The sequence below is a fragment of the Corvus brachyrhynchos genome, unplaced genomic scaffold, assembly GCF_000691975.1.
Source record: "Corvus brachyrhynchos isolate BGI_N302 unplaced genomic scaffold, ASM69197v1 scaffold155, whole genome shotgun sequence".
NCBI lineage: Eukaryota > Metazoa > Chordata > Aves > Passeriformes > Corvidae > Corvus > Corvus brachyrhynchos.
This window is the reverse complement of record NW_008238434.1, coordinates 847,049-864,550: the sequence shown is the minus strand read 5'-3', so window position 1 is coordinate 864,550 and position 17,502 is coordinate 847,049. Positions and strand designations below refer to the sequence as shown.

Here is a 17,502-nt window from a genome sequence, read left to right as displayed (position 1 = left end):
CTGGTTTCCTTTAGGACTCCATTCCCATGAGGAAAACACACACACAACTGCATTTCTAGGCAGTTTCCTAAGATGTGCAGTTACTTGTGTGGTGCTCAGTGGTAGTTGCTTTCAGGGGTCTTCTTCACAGTACACGTGGGATTCCCGATCCTGATGTTATCCAGGTGGTGTACACCCACCATTCCTGGTCTCAATGCTGTCCAGGTGGTGTACAATCCCTAATTGCATTCCCAGTGCTATCCAGGTGGTGTACAGTCCCCATTCCCAATGCTATCCAGGTGGTGTACACTGCCCTGTCACTCTGGACTTGGCTCCTCACTGAGGTTTGGTAGGGAGATGGGGACACAATCAAGTTTTCCTGGCATTCCATGACTTGAAGCCTGTTCATGATGTTTGGGGATTTTAATTTCTCTTCTGGAACAAGTGTAATGGGTTTGACAAAGCTTTTGGCAGCCTGGTTTTTCCTTAAAGTTCAGCACATCACTCTAGGGGCCAATCCTGAACTGGCAGAAGCTGGGTTTAGATGACCTAAGAGGTCTTTTCCATCTCCAAAGCCTGTGAGTCTGCACTTCATTATATTTCATATGGCTTAGCTCTTGCTCATTTATGCATCTGTTCCAGGATTTATCCCTCTCAGCTTTTCCTGTGATCCAGTTTTTATCTGACAGACAATGCCTCGAGGCTCATCCTCACTTCTGCCCAACAGGGTGAGAAGCAGATAAAGACAGTCTGGATTAGGATCTACTGTTGCCAGTAGAAAGCAGGAAAAGAGTTTTAACTGCTATCAGGGAAGCAGAAGCCCCTTTTATGTGGATTTCTTGGAGTTATGTAATCCCCTGGAGACCTAGGTGCTGCAAATGGAAAAATGATCACCGACAAGCCACCTCAGTAAGCTGAACTCTGCCCTTGGAGAGAATTTTTTTTCCAAGGGCTTCACATTGATTCCTATTCATTCTCACATTACTGAAAAATATTATTTATTGATACTTTTTAAAGTCTTTTTTGCAAACACTTCTGCTGACAAAAACAGGTGTCTGAGCAGTCTGACAAAGTTACAGCTATGTACTGCAAAACAATGGGTAGTAAGGATTGTGGTAGAAAATTTGACTGTGCTCTTTTACTACAAAATAGTTGAAAAGAGAAAAGAACTGTGAAAAATCCTTCATGTTTGATTGTGAGATATAATTTAGTGGGATAAGGAGCATGGATGAAAGCAATACTCCCTCCACCTCTTCCCAAAGTGCCAAGTTCACGTTTGCCAGGGCAGATTTGGCAAGGGCAGGGCAAAGACAAATGGCATGTCTGATCAGAAGTAGCCTTTCTGTCCCTGCTGTGATCTGCCACTCCTGGAAAGGAATGTACTGCACTGGGCTTTAGCCAAGGGCTTGGAGGAGTTCGTGGGTACAGTGTGTTTTCTTTCTCCCAGGAAGCAGAGTTAAACACAGAAAGCTGGAGTGAATCAGCGCTGGGAGCCGCCCTGGCATTCAGCTGCTTCCTGTCCCCAGAGTCCCTCTGGTATAAATTCCCAGCCCAGCCTGTGTTTCTGGGATTTCTGGGCAGAGCACAAGCACTGGGATTTAGTGAGCACCGCTGGGAAATGGCATTCAGATGTTTGGAGTGTGGGGTTGTTGTGCTGCTCCCCTCTTGACATTCTTCTTGTCTTTGCCTTTTATACTCATTGATGAGGGCTTGGTGGTTTGAGGAGACAATGATCTCCTTCACCAGCAATGGAACATGAAGATCAAATGCTTTTTGGGTTTTAATTTGTGAGATGGTGTGATTAGGGCTAATTAGTGAGAAGACAAGTACCCAGGGAGCAGCACAGGAACCCCAACAGCCTGGCAGGTGCAGGGGGTCCACGGAGGGGGCTGCTGACTGTTCTCTGCTGCTTCCAGGGGAGCCTGTTCTTCCCAAGTGTCTCTGCAGGTCAGACCTCCAGCAGTGTAGGATTTTTAAAACTCCTCAGCTTTTTAAAGAAGCTGTGCTTGAGTTTAGGTGGAGTGTAGAGGAAGTGGTTTAGCATTTTCCTCCGATTTTCTAAGCTGCTCCTGCCAGATTAGATGGGGGTGGCAGCATGGGATTCGTTGGTTTGCCTTATCTCCATGGTCCACTTTGATCCACAACCTGGACTTACCTGGTTCCATCTCGCTCCCTGTTTCCTTAGTGAAACACTGAGAAGTGCGCACCTCAAATCTGGGGGAAATCTGCTGCTGAAGGGGCCACCTTGCCCCCAGGGGGGATGTTCTATCAGTCCCACAATGGCAACAGTGAGGGAAAGGCTCAAAATACTCACAGGGCTCTAATATTTCCTGTTCCCCAGGTGTTAATCCTTTATGTTTGCATGCCTTGAAAATCAGACTGAGGTATCTTCTGAGTACTTCTTGAATTATTTGGGTTTTTAGGAGGTCTTCTTGCTTCTTATATGAATTTCACTCAGTATTTGCTCTTGGAAGTGGAGAACCCCGACCACTTGGTGCTGGGATAGAGGGAAGTCTGCATAATGGGAAGGAAATGACAACTAGGTCATTCTGGGAGACACAGTTTCACTTCATAATTTTATTTTCTTTCTTCTGGTTTGATTTCACATCCACGTCTTGACAATCACCCTCCTGACAGAGGAAGCTGAGGGACTCACAAAACCACATCCTGTCGTCTCCAATTCCAACAGAAACAACAACAAAAATTATTTTGAGCAATAAATATATCAAGGAAGTATAATAAAGAAATACATTAGGCAAGAGAGAAAGACAAAATGTAGTTTTAAGCTCATGCAGGGCAGGTTTTTTTTCTCCATCTCTGACTTTTAGGGTTGCTATTATCGGTGTCTGCATTTCCTTTTTCAGCTCTGAATTTATCTGACAGTTGTTTTCCTCACAGTTATTTCTAACTTTCCTATGTTACATGTCTATAGTGCCTGTATAGGACTTACCAACTCTTGGACTAGAATTCAGAATAATTCCAGGAGCACTGATAAAGGTTGAGAAGCTGGCATGAAATCCTTGAGCTGAGGGATGAATGTGTTGATACATCTCTATATACAGAGCAGAGCAGCTGTGAGGAGTCCAGATACTACTTTGGAAGGGTTTTGAGTCTTCATGCCACAAACAGGGTGGCCTTTCTTCCCCGGAGAGTGAGGTGAAGGGAAGGATTTTCTTGTCGCCTGTTTCCAATGGATGTGGAAGGAGCAATTAAGGGAGAACTGAGGAGGAAATTGCTTTTTATGACATTAAATAAAAATGTCCTTGTGCACTGGGATGAAAGCGAGGCCTTTTGGAAGGTTTGTGTGGTAATTTGGGGTGAGAAAAAGTACAAAGGGAGACAATATCTAGCCCTTCATCTACCAAGACTTGTGTCTTGGTTCCTCTCAAGCAGCTGCTGCACTTGGGTTAATTAAATTCGTTTTTGGTTAATAAGATCAGACCTCCTGTGATGCGCATGAGTGGCTGAGACCGTGGCTGGTCTTTCACCGGACATGTGAGGTCCAAATGGACTTTTTAAACTGATGTGTAAACATCCATAGGAATAATAATGGTGTCATAACAGACAAAGCCATTTCACTAGAAATACCTTTGGTCAGGCTTCTGGGATGTTTAAAAAAACTCACTAAAACTTTCAGGACATGATATAGAAAATTCTGTATAATTTAGAATATTTTGCTTGAAATAAGACTATTTCTCCTCTTTCTAGGATGTTTTTGCTCTATGGAATGAGTTCATTCAGTCAGCATGACTTTTGCCTTTCCAGCCAGCCTGGTTTCCTACACTGTGGTGAGGATTTTGAGTCTGTAGGAGTGACATTCATTCTGAAACACCAAGATGATGAATGTGCTAAAATCATAATTGCCATTACATTCTTCCTACCTCTCTCACTTCGGGCTGATTATCTTCTTCTTACATACTCCCAAGCATGGAGTGGTGCAGGGGAGCCACTGCCCTAAGCCCACCACCCCAGCCTGTCTTAGCAGCTGTGAAGACTCCTTTGTGCAGAGAAATGTGGTGTTCAGGCTCCGCCTTCAAAGTTCTGCAGCAGAGAAATCACAGAATCATGGAATGGTTTGGGTGGGAAGGAATCTCCTACCACAGGCAGGGACACCTTCCACTAGCCCAGGTTGCTCCAAGCCCCGTCCAACCTGGCCTTGGACACTTCCACGGATACAGGGGCAGCCACAGCTTCTCTGGGCACCCTGTGCCAGGACCTCCCCACCCTCACAGGGAACAATTCCTTCCCAACAGCCCATCAAACCCTGCCCTCTGGCAGTGGGAAGCCATTCCTCCTTGTCCTGTCCCTCCATCCCTTGTCCAGAGTCCCTCTCCAGCTCCCTTGGAGCTCCTGTAGGTACTGAAAGGCCACAATAAAGTCACCCCAGAGCCTTTTCTTCTACAAATTCACACCTGCTCCAGGAATATTATAGCTGGTTTGGAAAGCACTTGGAAAATGTCGTAAGTAAGTGATACTGTGATTCTTTGTGTGTGTTTATGCAGTGTTCATTAATTTTTTAGACTATGAAACCCAAAGCTGCTGGTCCCCCGCCGGGGGAGGTTCCTTGTGCCCTGTCTGGTGCTGCTTTGAACAGCTTTAATCTGGGTGCTGTGTGCTGATAACCAAACAGTTAACCCTGCTCAGTGTTCAGTGGCCATGGAGGGAACTTGTGCTGCAAAGCTCTATTTGCTATAAATACAGCATTTTCTTACAGGGCTGTATCATGTTTGGAAGTGACCTCATCTAGTTTCTCTTGGTGGTTAGCAGCTTCATACCACATGCTCTGTGGATAATGTGACAGCACACTGCTCACAGGAAATCCCCAGAGCTGGGAGGCTGATGCCTCTCAGGCCCAGGGCACCATATATATTTCACTTTGTTCTCAGTTTGGATGGTAACAACACAGGACAGAATTTTGTGAGGGTAAAATGTGTGTCCTTTTATTTAGAGGGTCATTTTCAGCCGTGCTTGAGCCATGTCCCAAGCCCCAGGTAACCTCCCTTTTCCTGAGGTGCAGTTCCTGAGCTTTCTTCATCTTCCCACGTTCAAAGCATGTTCCTTTTCTTACCTGCCATCCCCGGTGGGTTGGGACCATTGCTTATTATTTGGAGATAGAAATTTCCACAGTTTAATTTTTCTGGAGTTGATGTCCATGGCCTTTTTACCAGCTGTCTGAGGTATCTAAAGAGCAGCAGCTCTTAAAATGTGCTGGAGCTGACATGAGCTCTTGGAAAGGGAAATCATTTTTTATCATGCTCATTTATTTTTTTTTGAAGGGCGTCCCCTAATTGTGGTGCTGGTTGGCAGAGTGATTCCTTCCCTGCAGGAATGTCCCTTCTTCCCTGACGGTCTCCAGCTGCCTCCACCCCAAATCCTTGGGGGCTGGTGGAGTGGGAGTGCGATCTTTGAAGTGCCAGTACAAGAGTTGGCATTACCCTATCTCTTTAGTTGGTTTGTAGTTGTGTATTTTCTTTTTTTTTACCAGCTTTTGTTTTAAAAGAACTAAATTTTTAAGAAAATCAGTTAGAAATTGATCTTTTTAAAAATTACAGAGTGTGTATAATGGAAAGCAGGGGAAAAGCAAGAGTCTAAATATATTCAAAAGAAGCAGATGCCAAGGTGAGAGGGGAATGACTTGGAAGGATGAGAAAATTGGGAAAATGTAATTTGCATTTCTTAGCATGAAATCTATTCTCTTGAGGGCAGCAGTGTCTAGTGGAAATAAGAAGGGGTGGAAGCACCAGCTTTTGAGACTGCATTTCAAATTCCAAATATATCTCTATCTGCCTCCTACGATCTATTTGTAACATCACAAGAAGGAAGGCCCTGCACCAGTACCTGTACTGAGATTTTTTGTGTCCCAGGAAAAGGCTCTATAAAGTGACCAACAAGAAGGAGTTACAAGAGATGCTTTGGCACTGCCTTCACCAGAGCTAGGTCTCCATCAAATAGATGAGGAAGCAAGGAAATAATATTGTGAGATCACCTGAAATCAAATGCAGTTTTTATTCATTTATCATATTCCAAAAATTAATAGTAAGTGACATTCTCCTCCTCAGTGAAAGGCCACCAAACTGGACTCCTTGGTCTTCTTCTCCTTCCAGTGATTGTTCTCCTGCCTTCTCCACTCCTTGTGGCTTTGGATGATTTGAGGGGATATTCATGGGCCCTGCTGTCTTGTAGGAGGGAACTAAAAAGTCCTGAGTTTTTTGTATTGGTTGTGAATGTCTTGTATTGGGAAGAGACATTCCAGAGAGCTGCAGCTCCTGAGGCTCATGGGCCTGAGCCTGGCAAGGCCTGTGGGCCCTGCCATGATCATCTCCTACAAAAACAGCCATCACTGGGTGCCACATTGCTTTAATATCAATTAGTTACCTGCAGGACGAATTCCAGGATCATATAAATTATATTCCCTGCATGCAGAATCTGGCTGGGATGCTGCAGAAAGCAGATGGAGCCAGGGTGGATTGCTCCCGAGTTTGGTGGTCAGATGAAGGGCGTTATGTCAGAGTCAGCATTTCTTTAATTAAAACCCGTGCTCCGTGAGCTCAGACTTCTGGATTCTGGTTTAACACTTGTTCAGCTACATCTTTGGGCCTCAGCCTCGTGTGAAATGTCAGCCAAAAGGCTGAGTTTATTCTCCGTGGTGGAGCTCCACAGTCAATGGACCCCTTCACTGTTACTGGATTGCAGCTGAGTCCAACCATTAACCCAGCCATGTTCACCACTAAACCATGTCCCCAAGTGCCATTAGTGACAGTTATTGTTCAGAGGGACACACAGATTAAATGGGATGTTGAAATAATCACTTTTTAACAGCTATGTCAATGTTACAAAGGCATCTTCCTTTGCTTGTAATTAAGAAAAATCATCATCTGAGTGATTAAACCTCACCAGCAGCCCCAAGGCAGCAGTGTGCAGTACAGACAGATGCACAGTTTGAACTGGAATGTTCAAATGCAGATTTCATATTATCTGGATTTGCTGGAAATCCAGTTTGAGCCAGAGGCAGCTGCAGCACTCAGCCTCTCTGGTAACAAGGCCCATCTGTAGAAGTTCTTGCACAGAGGTCTTCAGTGTTCTGACTGGTGTAAGACCAGTTGATCTGTGGCTGTGGATGAGACCAAATCCACCAGGGCAGTGTTGGTGAGTCACAAATGTCTGGACAATCTGTCCTGAGGGGCTTTAGCCATGTGCATCTCCAAGGGTGCAGCTGTCCTGCCATGGACAGGGCAGGGAGAGCCCACAGGACCTTGGGAGTGAAGATTTGCTCATCACTCCCCAAACATTCACCTGCCAAGGGACAGAAGGAGCAGCTTGTAGCCCAGGGCACCCTGTTAGGAGACTGCCAGTCCCAGGGCAGCCCAAGCATGGGACACAGCTGAGACTGGGAACAGGACCCTCTAAGTTAACTCTTCTGCACGAGGTGCAGGTGCTCTCCGTGGGTGTCCAGTAGCCTGGTCCTCTGGATATCATTTTGATGAGTTAAGGTTTGACATAATTATGTTTTTTAAAAGAGAAATTATTCACTGCAGGGAAGCTCCTTCCTACAGAAAGCTTTCTGCAGTCCTGAACAAACTGAGCCATGCCATTGAGACATGTGCAAGTTTGGGGAGATTTATAAAGTCAGGGTGCTTCCAGTTGACCTTCCATCTCCCAAAATCAAAGGGAGATTTTTAGCAGTTACTCTTGCATTTATAAAAGGAATCTGTGGTTAGAAATATCTCTTACTGAAATTGGGCTCTGTGCTTGGATATGTAGAGTCTCTAGGTAGGTTTTCTCTTTCTAAAAATTAAACAGAACAAACAGAATTTTGTTTTAATCTCCACACATAAGGTATGTTATGTTCATTAGCAGCTGGAGAACGTGCTTGGGTGATTTTCCAAGTGCAAGGCCTCCTGGATTAAGCACACAGTACCAGTCTGTGTACCTGTAAAGTCTCACTGGCCTTTTGCTGGAGGACACTCAGTAACCTTCCTGGCTTTGTGTGGGATTTGGGTAAGGGAGACTGCAGCCAGCACTGCACCAAGCTGCCCTAAGCTGCTCCCCTCGACCAGCAGGACACATGGATCACTAAGGACAGGTGCCAGGATGACTGAGGGGAAGCCCCTGTGAGGGCTACAGCAGAGGGCAGCATCCATTGTGCTCTCCCCTGATGCACACTCGTCCCTGGCACTGCTGGGCTTTGCCACCTGCCCCTTCTGCAGCTGCAGCTTTGCTGCCATGGCCCAGCCGCTCCCTCGCACGCAAGCAGGGCTCCCCAACAGCCGAGCCCTTGTTTCCCTAGCCTTGCTGTGGCTGCCCAGCCCCCACCTTCCTCCAGCCTTTCCATGGACTGCTAGATGGGGTGGGCAGAACCCTGGCTCTGCCCTGCTGAAGTCGTGCAGGATGTGCACCGCAGCTCCTTTCAGCTGGGTACAATTCCCTTTTCTTGAGCCCTGCCCATGAATGTGGTTCTGTCTCGCGTGCCTCGCCAGCAGCTTCTGCACAGCCTGACACTGGATGGATCTACTTGTTCAAAGCCTTATCACTGAGGCAATCTTTTCCTCCTATGGAAGTGAGAATGAAATTGCCTAAATTAAGCAATTGTAGCAGCCTTGAAGGATAAAGCTTCCTTTCTGCTTGGAGCTGTTTTTGTAGCAAGGCTGCCATGATTTTGTTTGTATCCTGTGTTTACTGGCATAGGAAAGAATGTGTGATTGGGATTTTATGGCACTTACAGCTTGATATTTTTCCCATGAGCTATTCAAATGAATCACTCTTGGATTTTTAGCACCTTCTTCCCACTGCAGTACGAGCTTGGGGACAGTCAGAACAGAGAGAGAATATTCCCTTGAGCATGGATTTAAAACTTGATGATCTTAGAGAGCAGACTCTTGTCAGCACTGGTGCATCACCATATCAGCAGGTCCAAGATCCAGCCCCTTGGATGGTCTGTTGTCCCTTAGGGTTAGGAGGGAGCACAGCTGTGAAGGAGGAAAACATGTGAGTCATAGATTGGAGGGCTGTGGGAGCTGCAGTTTTCCCTCCCTGCAGCCAAACCAGGACCTCTGCTCATCAAAATATTTTGAGTTTTATTTTGGGAGGACAAAAGTTTTTGAATGCAATGCTCCACCTCAGTTTCTGAGGTGGAATACTCCATTCTTTCATTAAAGCTGTAGTCAGAGGATGTTCTCTCAGCACTGAACAGCCTGACTTACAAATAATACTGATATTTTAGCACCCTGGTTTGTGATTTGCTATGACAAATGCTGTAACTCCTGGAGGTAGCAGTGAAGGTAGGGTTGGGATTTTACCTGGCTGATATTTTTTTTTTTAATCATAGTATGAGCTTGGAGAATTTGTGTGATGTCTTTGGATCTCCAAATACCTTCAGATGAAGAACATATCAAGAGAGTGGCACTGAGAGAGTGTTTAGTGCCCCTCAGTGTGTTTAACAGACCTTCCTGCAGACATTGCAGCCAGGTGAAACTCTGAAAGGGCAAATTGTGACATTTGGACTCTGAGCAGATCTGAAACCATGCAGTTTTCAAGCAGCTGTGTTCAAGCTTCAAGGGTGAAACCCTGATGAAGTTAATTGTAGGTTTCTGTAGCTTTTATTTTTGTTAAAGTGCATGGAGGAGATATTTCAGGTATTACTGTGGTGTTAATCCTCCATGTTTCCCATAATTTCTCTAATCCCTGCATTGCCTTTGGCATTTACACAAGGCTCCTGTAAAGCTTCTCTCTTGAACAGTTTCATGAACAAGCCCAAAGAAGTGTTGCTTGACAAGCAAGGCATGAGGACTTACTCCTGACTCTTCTCATCACAATTGTTTGTATGTATCAGTACCTTCTAATTGCCTTTGAGAGAATCAGCATTCTTGTTCTTCCCTCCTTTATTCTCAGAGTGCACAACAGGACTTCACCTGCTCAAGGCTGGAGTAGATAATCTTGGAGAGGGGACAATAAGCCTTTGTGGCTTTGTTTTCCCAGAAGATAATAATCCTGACACTGTGATAGTGAAGACACACCACTTCAATCCCTGAAGGGTTTGTGGGTGTTTTTTTCACTCAGGTTTGCCAAGCAGCAGCACTGCTCCGCGTTTTGAGGCCAAGGTGTCCCCAGGTCACCACGCTGTTCTCGGGAAGAGCTCCCATATGGCAGCACTGGCCTTGCACAATAACCAGATACTCCAGAGCTCTGGTTGAACATTCCTGAAATATTTAGTGAAATCTGCATGATCTTGTCAGAGGTTTTGTTCTTAACTGGTAGAGCAGGGTGCTGTCTTTGTTGAGGTCTGTTTTGTTGTACTTCCATGAAAAACCATCTTGATCACCAGTTTCTTAACAAACCAAAGGAACGAAAAGGTTATTGGGGAGTGTTAACTCAGGGTTTAGCAATTTATCAAGGCACACAACTTTCCACATTGAGCTGCCTGTTGTTACCATAAACTAAAGAGGAAGAATTCCCAACTGTTGGCCCTGGCACACGTTGTCAGAGTCTTCCTGTGTGCCACCTTACAATGCTCACAGGTGTAAAGGCAAGGGATGAGCTTTCCTATGTTAGTGCACTTCTAAATCTTAGTGAAAGCCCAAGGTCTTCAGGCATTCGGGCTTAGTAAATTAAAGTACTACTGCTAGGTGCATGCGGAGTGGGAAAGGGATCAGAAAAGGATGGTTATTTTTTAAAGGTTATTTCTTGGTAAATCCTTTATGTTACTTTTTGTTTTCTCCAGACTTTCTCAAACAGACCACGTATGAAGTGGAGGCGTTCTTAGAGGCCATTCAGTTCTTCCGGCAGGAGAAAGGCCACTATGGCACATGGGAAATGATAACTGGCAATGAAAAAGAGGTAAAAGAATATATTCTATATTCCTGATGGGGTTTGTTTGGCTTTGGATAGGGCAGCTCTGAGGGTAGTGAAGATTATAAATCCTCTTGGCAAAAAATGGCGTCTTAAAAAAGAAAATTGAGTAGATAGAAATACCTGAGATTTTAAGATATCCCTTGCTCATATGTAAGTCATAATTCTTTTTTAGTAAAAACTTCTGAAGGAGAGTCTTGCATAGTAACAGTTACACTTAAACACCAAAAATCTGTGTACTTCAGTTCTGCAGAAATGAAATGTTAAGCCCAGGGTCTGGGTCCGTACTTGGGCACCCGGATTTGGAGCACTCGTGGTATTAGGTTACTCCACAATCCCTCTGGCATCACTCCACATGTCTTTTAGGGCATTATTTGCACCCTGATGTATAATTTTTTTTCCAAACACTGAGCACTCCGCAAATGTTTACTTTAGTGCCAGCTGCTAGGTGTTTTCCTTGATGAAATGTGGCTTCCCTTTGGGAAAATGGAAAAAACCTTAAGGAGGGGAGTTTGTTTTAAGGAACCAGATTATTGTTTTAGAAGAAGCCTACCTTTGAAATGCTGAAAAATGTGGAATCTGGAGAGAAATCTATAAACAGTGTCTTTCCCACTGCCGTCAACTCAGGGATTGAAGTTCCCTGCTAACATCTGATAATAAATTCTTTACTTTAAGGAGTTACATGAGGGTTTTTCTTTTCCCCCCCCCTCCTCCCTCATGTTATGGAGCTATTATAGTGATAGTTTCATTTTATATTCTATTTTTCCTATTGCTTGCCAGCAACTTACTCATAACCCATATACCTCAAGAGAGCTGTAATCAGAAGACATCCAGCCTAGTTCCACTATTATCTTCTTAGCAATAATTCATTCTGTAAGTATAGTGTGTTCTCATGGCCTGCTTGGACCAAACATAATAATTATTTTAGGCAAATATCCAACCTAAGTGAGTGGTTTGGAGCAAGCAGGCTGCAATTTGTTGCTGTAAAAGTCCCTGCAGAATGCCAAGAAATGCATTTGCTGACACTCGTTTGTGGTGGCCGAGTCCCTGCAGTGTCAGCGCACACTGGGGCTGCAGCATGGCTGGAGTGGGAGCACAAGCCCAGGCACCTGAGGGAAGATCCACCAATGCCCTAAAAACGTTTCCGGAGAGCTCAAGATTCTGCACAATATAAAATCATGGAATCACAGAATATCCTGAGCTGGAAGGGACCCACAGGAGCATCCAGTCCAACCCCTGGCCCTGCACAGACACCCCAACAATCCCAGCCTGTGCATCCCTGGGAGCGGTGTCCAAATGCTCCTGGAGCTCTGGCAGCCTCGGGGCTGTGCCCATTCCCTGGGGAGCCTGGGCAGTGCCCAGCACCCTCTGGGGGAAGAACCTTTTCCTGATCTCCAGCCTGACCCTCCGCTGACACAGCTTCCCTTGGCTCCTAAATCTGTTTGATCTGTTGTCACGTTTATTATTTGTGATAGCTTGGGTTATTCATGAGATCTTTCTTAAGGGAGCCATTCGTTTAGGACCTGAACTAGTGAATTGCTTTTGACAGATACTTGAGTCAGGAGAGCTGAATCTGAAGTGCTGCTGTGGCATTATCTCTAAGTACTTAAATGAAACTACAGTAAAAGTGTATTGCATACTGGAGGTATATTGGAGGTATATTACAGCAGGGTATTGTGTGTTGTATTTCTGTAGGGGCTGTTTATGCCCTGTTTTACACTGGGCTGCAGTCAGAGCCCTTCTTCACTTGTGCTGCTCTAGTTCCTGCCATTTCCCTCTGCTGGTGTTGGTGCATGCCCGAGATGCCTGTGGCAGCTGTAATACATGAGGTGCAGTGTCTGGAAGCACTGACACAAATGAAAAAGGCCTGGCATGATGAAAATGGAAAGTTGAGGGGTGTTTTTGCACTCTGTATTGGCTCAGCCAGCAGCTGGGTACAGCAGGGATGTAATTGTGGACTGTGCTGGGCTGTTGGTGCAGCTTTCTCAGGCCAGAGACAGCGTCTACAAATAAAAACATGGAGAGGGAGGCCTAGACTCCCAAAATCAGACGTATATTAAGTCTTGCATATTTATTTGGTGCATTTGAGTGGGACAGGTAAGGAAGGAGTTGCAGATCAAATCTAGGCAGAGAGAGTGCAAAGCCTCCGTGGGTAATTCCTGGCAGCTGGGAGGGACAGCTGAGCCACTGTCTGCACACATCACTCTGTGCTGCAGTGCTCAGCATTCAGGTGAAGAACAGGGTGTGAACTTGTCATTTTCATCTCTGGACCATACAGATCCTGAGCAACCTGGTGATGGAGGAACTGCTGCCTAACCTCCAGACAATGATCCTGCCTAAAATGAAGGTTTTAGGTAAGGAGGAATGACAGGAGGCGGGCCTGGTTTGGGGTAAGGACTGACACTTGCAGAGTAGCTGTTGCTCATAGCAGCTCTCTGTGGGTGCTGATTCTGATCTCTGCTTCTCAATCTGATTTGGGTCCAGATTGTAGAAGAAACCTATGGCTTAGTCCAGCAGCAGGTGGCAGAAGGATTAAGTACCTTGAAAGAAGAATGTAGAGAATTTGCAAAAACTCTTGAAGGGACCATTCGTTCAGACATGGATCAGATTCTGAACTCCAAGAACTTCTTAGCTGGAAAAATCAAAGGTTAGTGGAGGAACAGCTGTGCTTTGGAGCAATTCTCCAATGTTTCCCATTGTTTTGCTCAGATTACCAGATGTTCTTGTTTTGAAATCCTTGTGTGTTTTGAGAAATCCAACTGGAGACACCAATTTTCAGAACACAAAAGAGCCTCTGCTGCCTTTGATGGGAGCTGATACCTGTGGCCACTGTGTCTGTGAAAATACAAGGTCTTCTCAAATTGGAGCTGACAGGTTTTGAGTATCCTGATCAGAGTTGTTAATTCTGCTTTCATTTACACTTGCAGAGCCTTAGGTAGTGAAGATAGAGGTCACATGAGCATAATTAAAAGTGGAGTGGTTTTGACCTGATCTCTAGGAATGCACCACAAAACCAGATTCTGGTTATGTGACAAGTCCATGGGCTTCCAGAGAATATTTAAGCCAAAGGGCTTCTTAGGTGGTTTTTAATTAATGTGAAGTAATCATAATTTTGTTATGAATTTAAAAAGGAATGTAAAGAGCAGGCAAAATGTTATTGGTATTGCTTAAACTGGCAAATAAATTAGTAAATAGCTGCTCATCATACTCAGAGCTGCCCTTTCCTCTGCCCTCATGGTGCCCACAGTTGCCAGTGTTTGCTTAGGTGAGGCTTGGAAGAAGGGTTTTCATTGTCACTCAAAAAGCTGTGAGCTCCTTTCACACCCTCATCACCTCTGTGGAGGTGTGACTCCAGGGAAAAACATGAAATCATTGAATTAGCTATAAAGAGATAAGTTCCAATTACTTTTTTCACTCTGTCTCTAAATGAAACCATTGTCCTTTGTGACCCTCCAGCCAGTGTTTCTGAGCCTGCCCAGAAGTGCTGCACAGAGAATATCCAGCCATTTCTCACCTCCATCCTGGAAGAGCTCATGGGCCCCGTCAGTTCCGGATTCATGGAAGTGCGCTCACTTTTTGATAAGGAAGTGAATGAAATCATCCAGGACTTCCAGAAGACCAGTGACATGACCAGGCTAAAGGAGGTAAGACAAAACAGAGTTGGAGCCTTTATATCAGCACAAGGACGTTCTGGCTAGACCTTGGCTGGCAACAGGATTTGCTTTCCCAGGTGGAAGCACATGAGCACTTGGTTTTGTCGTTTAGAAAGTCTTGTGGTATTTGTGCAACTGGAGTGCAGATACCAGAATTTGGGTTAAGGCCAAATTGTTACATTCTCTATTAAAAATTCACCTCTGGTTGCTTTGTCTCGAAACCTGCACGGGAATGCAGAACATGGATCAGCTCATGACCCTGCCCTTCAACTCGGTGAAAATGGAGCCCTGCTATCTGAAAGTGAACCTGCTGCATGAGCTCCTGCAGGACCTCAAGAATCGCTTCAAGGTCTATCACATTGATTTTGTGATTCAGAGGACACAGAACTTCATGCAAGAGGTACTGTAAGATCCAGCTTTTCCTCCTGGGAGAACAGGTTAGGTTTGTCCTGCTAATCTACTTCAAAGTGAGCTTGATAAAAGCTGCAGAAAGAGCCCCAGAGTGTCTCTCAGGCAAGGTACAGATAACAAAACCTGAGAAAACCTGCTGCTTGGTACTTGTATTTGTGAGGCTCTGTGTGTGTGAGTCGTTCAGCAAGGCATGAAAATTTTGCATGGATCATCTGTTTCCCTGGACTTTCAGGTTCTGAATTCCCAGTGTCTCAGCACCCGAGAAAGTTGTGTGTGTAACCAGTGGAGTGGCTAAAACTCACCTGATTGCCATTCTCAAGGCTCGATTTTTCAGGAAGGGTCTTAAACGTGTTCTACCAAAACGGAATGTCTCCTCCTTGGTAGTTGATTTTCTAACTAATATAAAGAAAAGAAATTAATGTTAGGAACTTGGAGACAGACGATGTCTCAGGGTGTAGGTGCTTTACCCAGCCTCACTTTTCAGGGCACTGGTGGAGATGATGATATCATTCCAGGTGAAAACTGAACTCCACCTCTTTGTCCCCTCTTGTGTGTGTTGGTATAGGCTATAACTCTGCTTTGCCTGGATTACTGCTGGATGCCTGGCCAGAAATCTGTGAGGAGCTGGACAGCAGTCTGATTTCAGTTGCCAGATCACAAGGCACATTTGGCCTTGGAGCTCTAAACTGAACCCTATGATTTTAATCTGTATTTGGGAAATTTAATAATCTGCTCAGTAATCTTGTGAAATGGAGCTGGTCCAGATCTATGGAGTGGGAGTTATGAATATGGAAAACAAGTGTCTAGGGCAGTGCTGGGATAGGGTTTTCCTAAAAGCAGCCAGGACCAGCAGCCAAGGAATTATTCAGAAATAAAATTCTGATTTCATGTCTGGGTCTTTCAGGGGGGAACATTCCAAAATGCTGTCTTTCACTCAGTGAAGACCATCAGTCAAGACAAAGATGTAGACAGAAAATAAATCCCATATAAACCAAGAGGTCGTTTTTTTCCTGAACAGAACATGAGTCAAAATTAACAGGAAATAAGTTAAATTATAGCATGAGTTTCTAAACATGCTGTTATTGCATCTTCCTCTTTAAAAGGCTGGTATTTTCCTCATAAAAATATTGTGTAGTTTTCCTTTGTGTCCATGGACATTTATTTCATAAATAAGTAAAATCAGACATGTCTGTGTTGGTGTAGTATTTGGCTAAAATGTACCTCGGGTGGAGGGTGGAGCAGGATTCCTTGCCTTGGGAGCTTGGCATCCTCTAGTGGCCAATTTCAGGAAATCTGGGAGCACGGTACTCAACCGCTGAAGGAATGGCCCCCCTGCATATCTTCCAGTACTTCTCCAATAAGAAAATGTTAAATTTTGAATGGGAACAGCTAAAGAAAAGGCAAAGCCTCATTAAATAGACTCATTTACCGCTTGCAAAACTGTTTGTCTGAAATATCTTCAGAGTAGGAGCATAATATATTATCTCTGGATAAGCTGAAAATATGGTAAATGCCAGCTTAGCATAATTCTGTGAGAAACGATTGCACTCTGTGCTATTTTTGCTGATTATTATTATACTGAACTGATATATGTATATATATATATATCAGTTCAGTATAATTATATATATAAAAATATATAAATATATAAATAAAAAATATATAAAATTATTTATACTACTGAAATTATGTGCAGTATTAAATAATATTATTAAATACTATTTATTAATGATTAATGATAGGAGTCAATGGGAGTCTTCTTATTAGGGATAATGAGTTTTGATTGTGGTTTGTATACATGGATAATCAATTCTACATTTTGGCTCTGTCACCATCAGTTTGGATGGTGACATGAGATCAAATCTGTACAAGAAAGCTGTGACAGCATAATAATGATACCACGGCTTTAATTTTAATTAGTTATTGCAGCATTTCAAGGCATGTTGCTCTTCAGAGCACCTTCTCAGAAACACAGTTTAAATTAACAATTACACTTATCATGTTTGCAGGAATTTGATGTTGCTGGTCTTTAACAGATTTTTTTAATGACTATTTTTAGCTGATGGAAAATGCAGTTTATACTTTTGAGCAGTTGTTCTCTCCAAGCCACCAGGCAGACTCGGCCAAAGTTGCAACAACCATTGAAAAAGTCAAGCTGAGAGTGCTGAAGGTAAATGTCATGTAGCACATTTGCAGGCTGCCTTTTTGGAAACAGAGAATATATTTTATATGAATATACCTCAGTATTTGAAAGAAGATAACCTTTTACCATCCAGCTGAACATATTGATTTGGTGGCACTGTCTGCACACATCACTCTGTGCTGCAGTGCTCAGCATTCAGGTGAAGAACTGAATGAGTTCTGAACTTAGCAAAGTTCTCATTTGGGAGATAAAACCTAGTTCTGGGCAGACACAAAAGTATTTGCATGTGCAGTCCCTTTAATTGTAGGTAAATCAGATTATTAATGCGCTGTGGATCTGGATAAATATTTTTTAATTAACTTTATAATTAGCCTGCCGCTAGAATTTGTTACTCTGAGAAAAGGCAGTGCTGAAACACCCAGGGAGGGCAATCGGGCACTGTTTCTAGCCTAAGAGTTAAATGAAGGGAAA

General features: G+C 44.1%; 1 protein-coding gene across 1 annotated transcript in view; it reads left to right on the top strand.

Moving 5' to 3' along the window:
• Window positions 1–17,502, top strand: part of FAM129A (family with sequence similarity 129 member A) — a 36,608-nt gene that overhangs the window by 11,656 nt on the left and 7,450 nt on the right. The window contains 7 exon segments of the mRNA XM_017736451.1: window positions 10,697–10,812; window positions 13,103–13,183; window positions 13,185–13,214; window positions 13,309–13,471; window positions 14,281–14,468; window positions 14,716–14,877; window positions 16,948–17,058. Coding sequence (XP_017591940.1) covers window positions 10,697–10,812; window positions 13,103–13,183; window positions 13,185–13,214; window positions 13,309–13,471; window positions 14,281–14,468; window positions 14,716–14,877; window positions 16,948–17,058 — 851 coding nt within the window.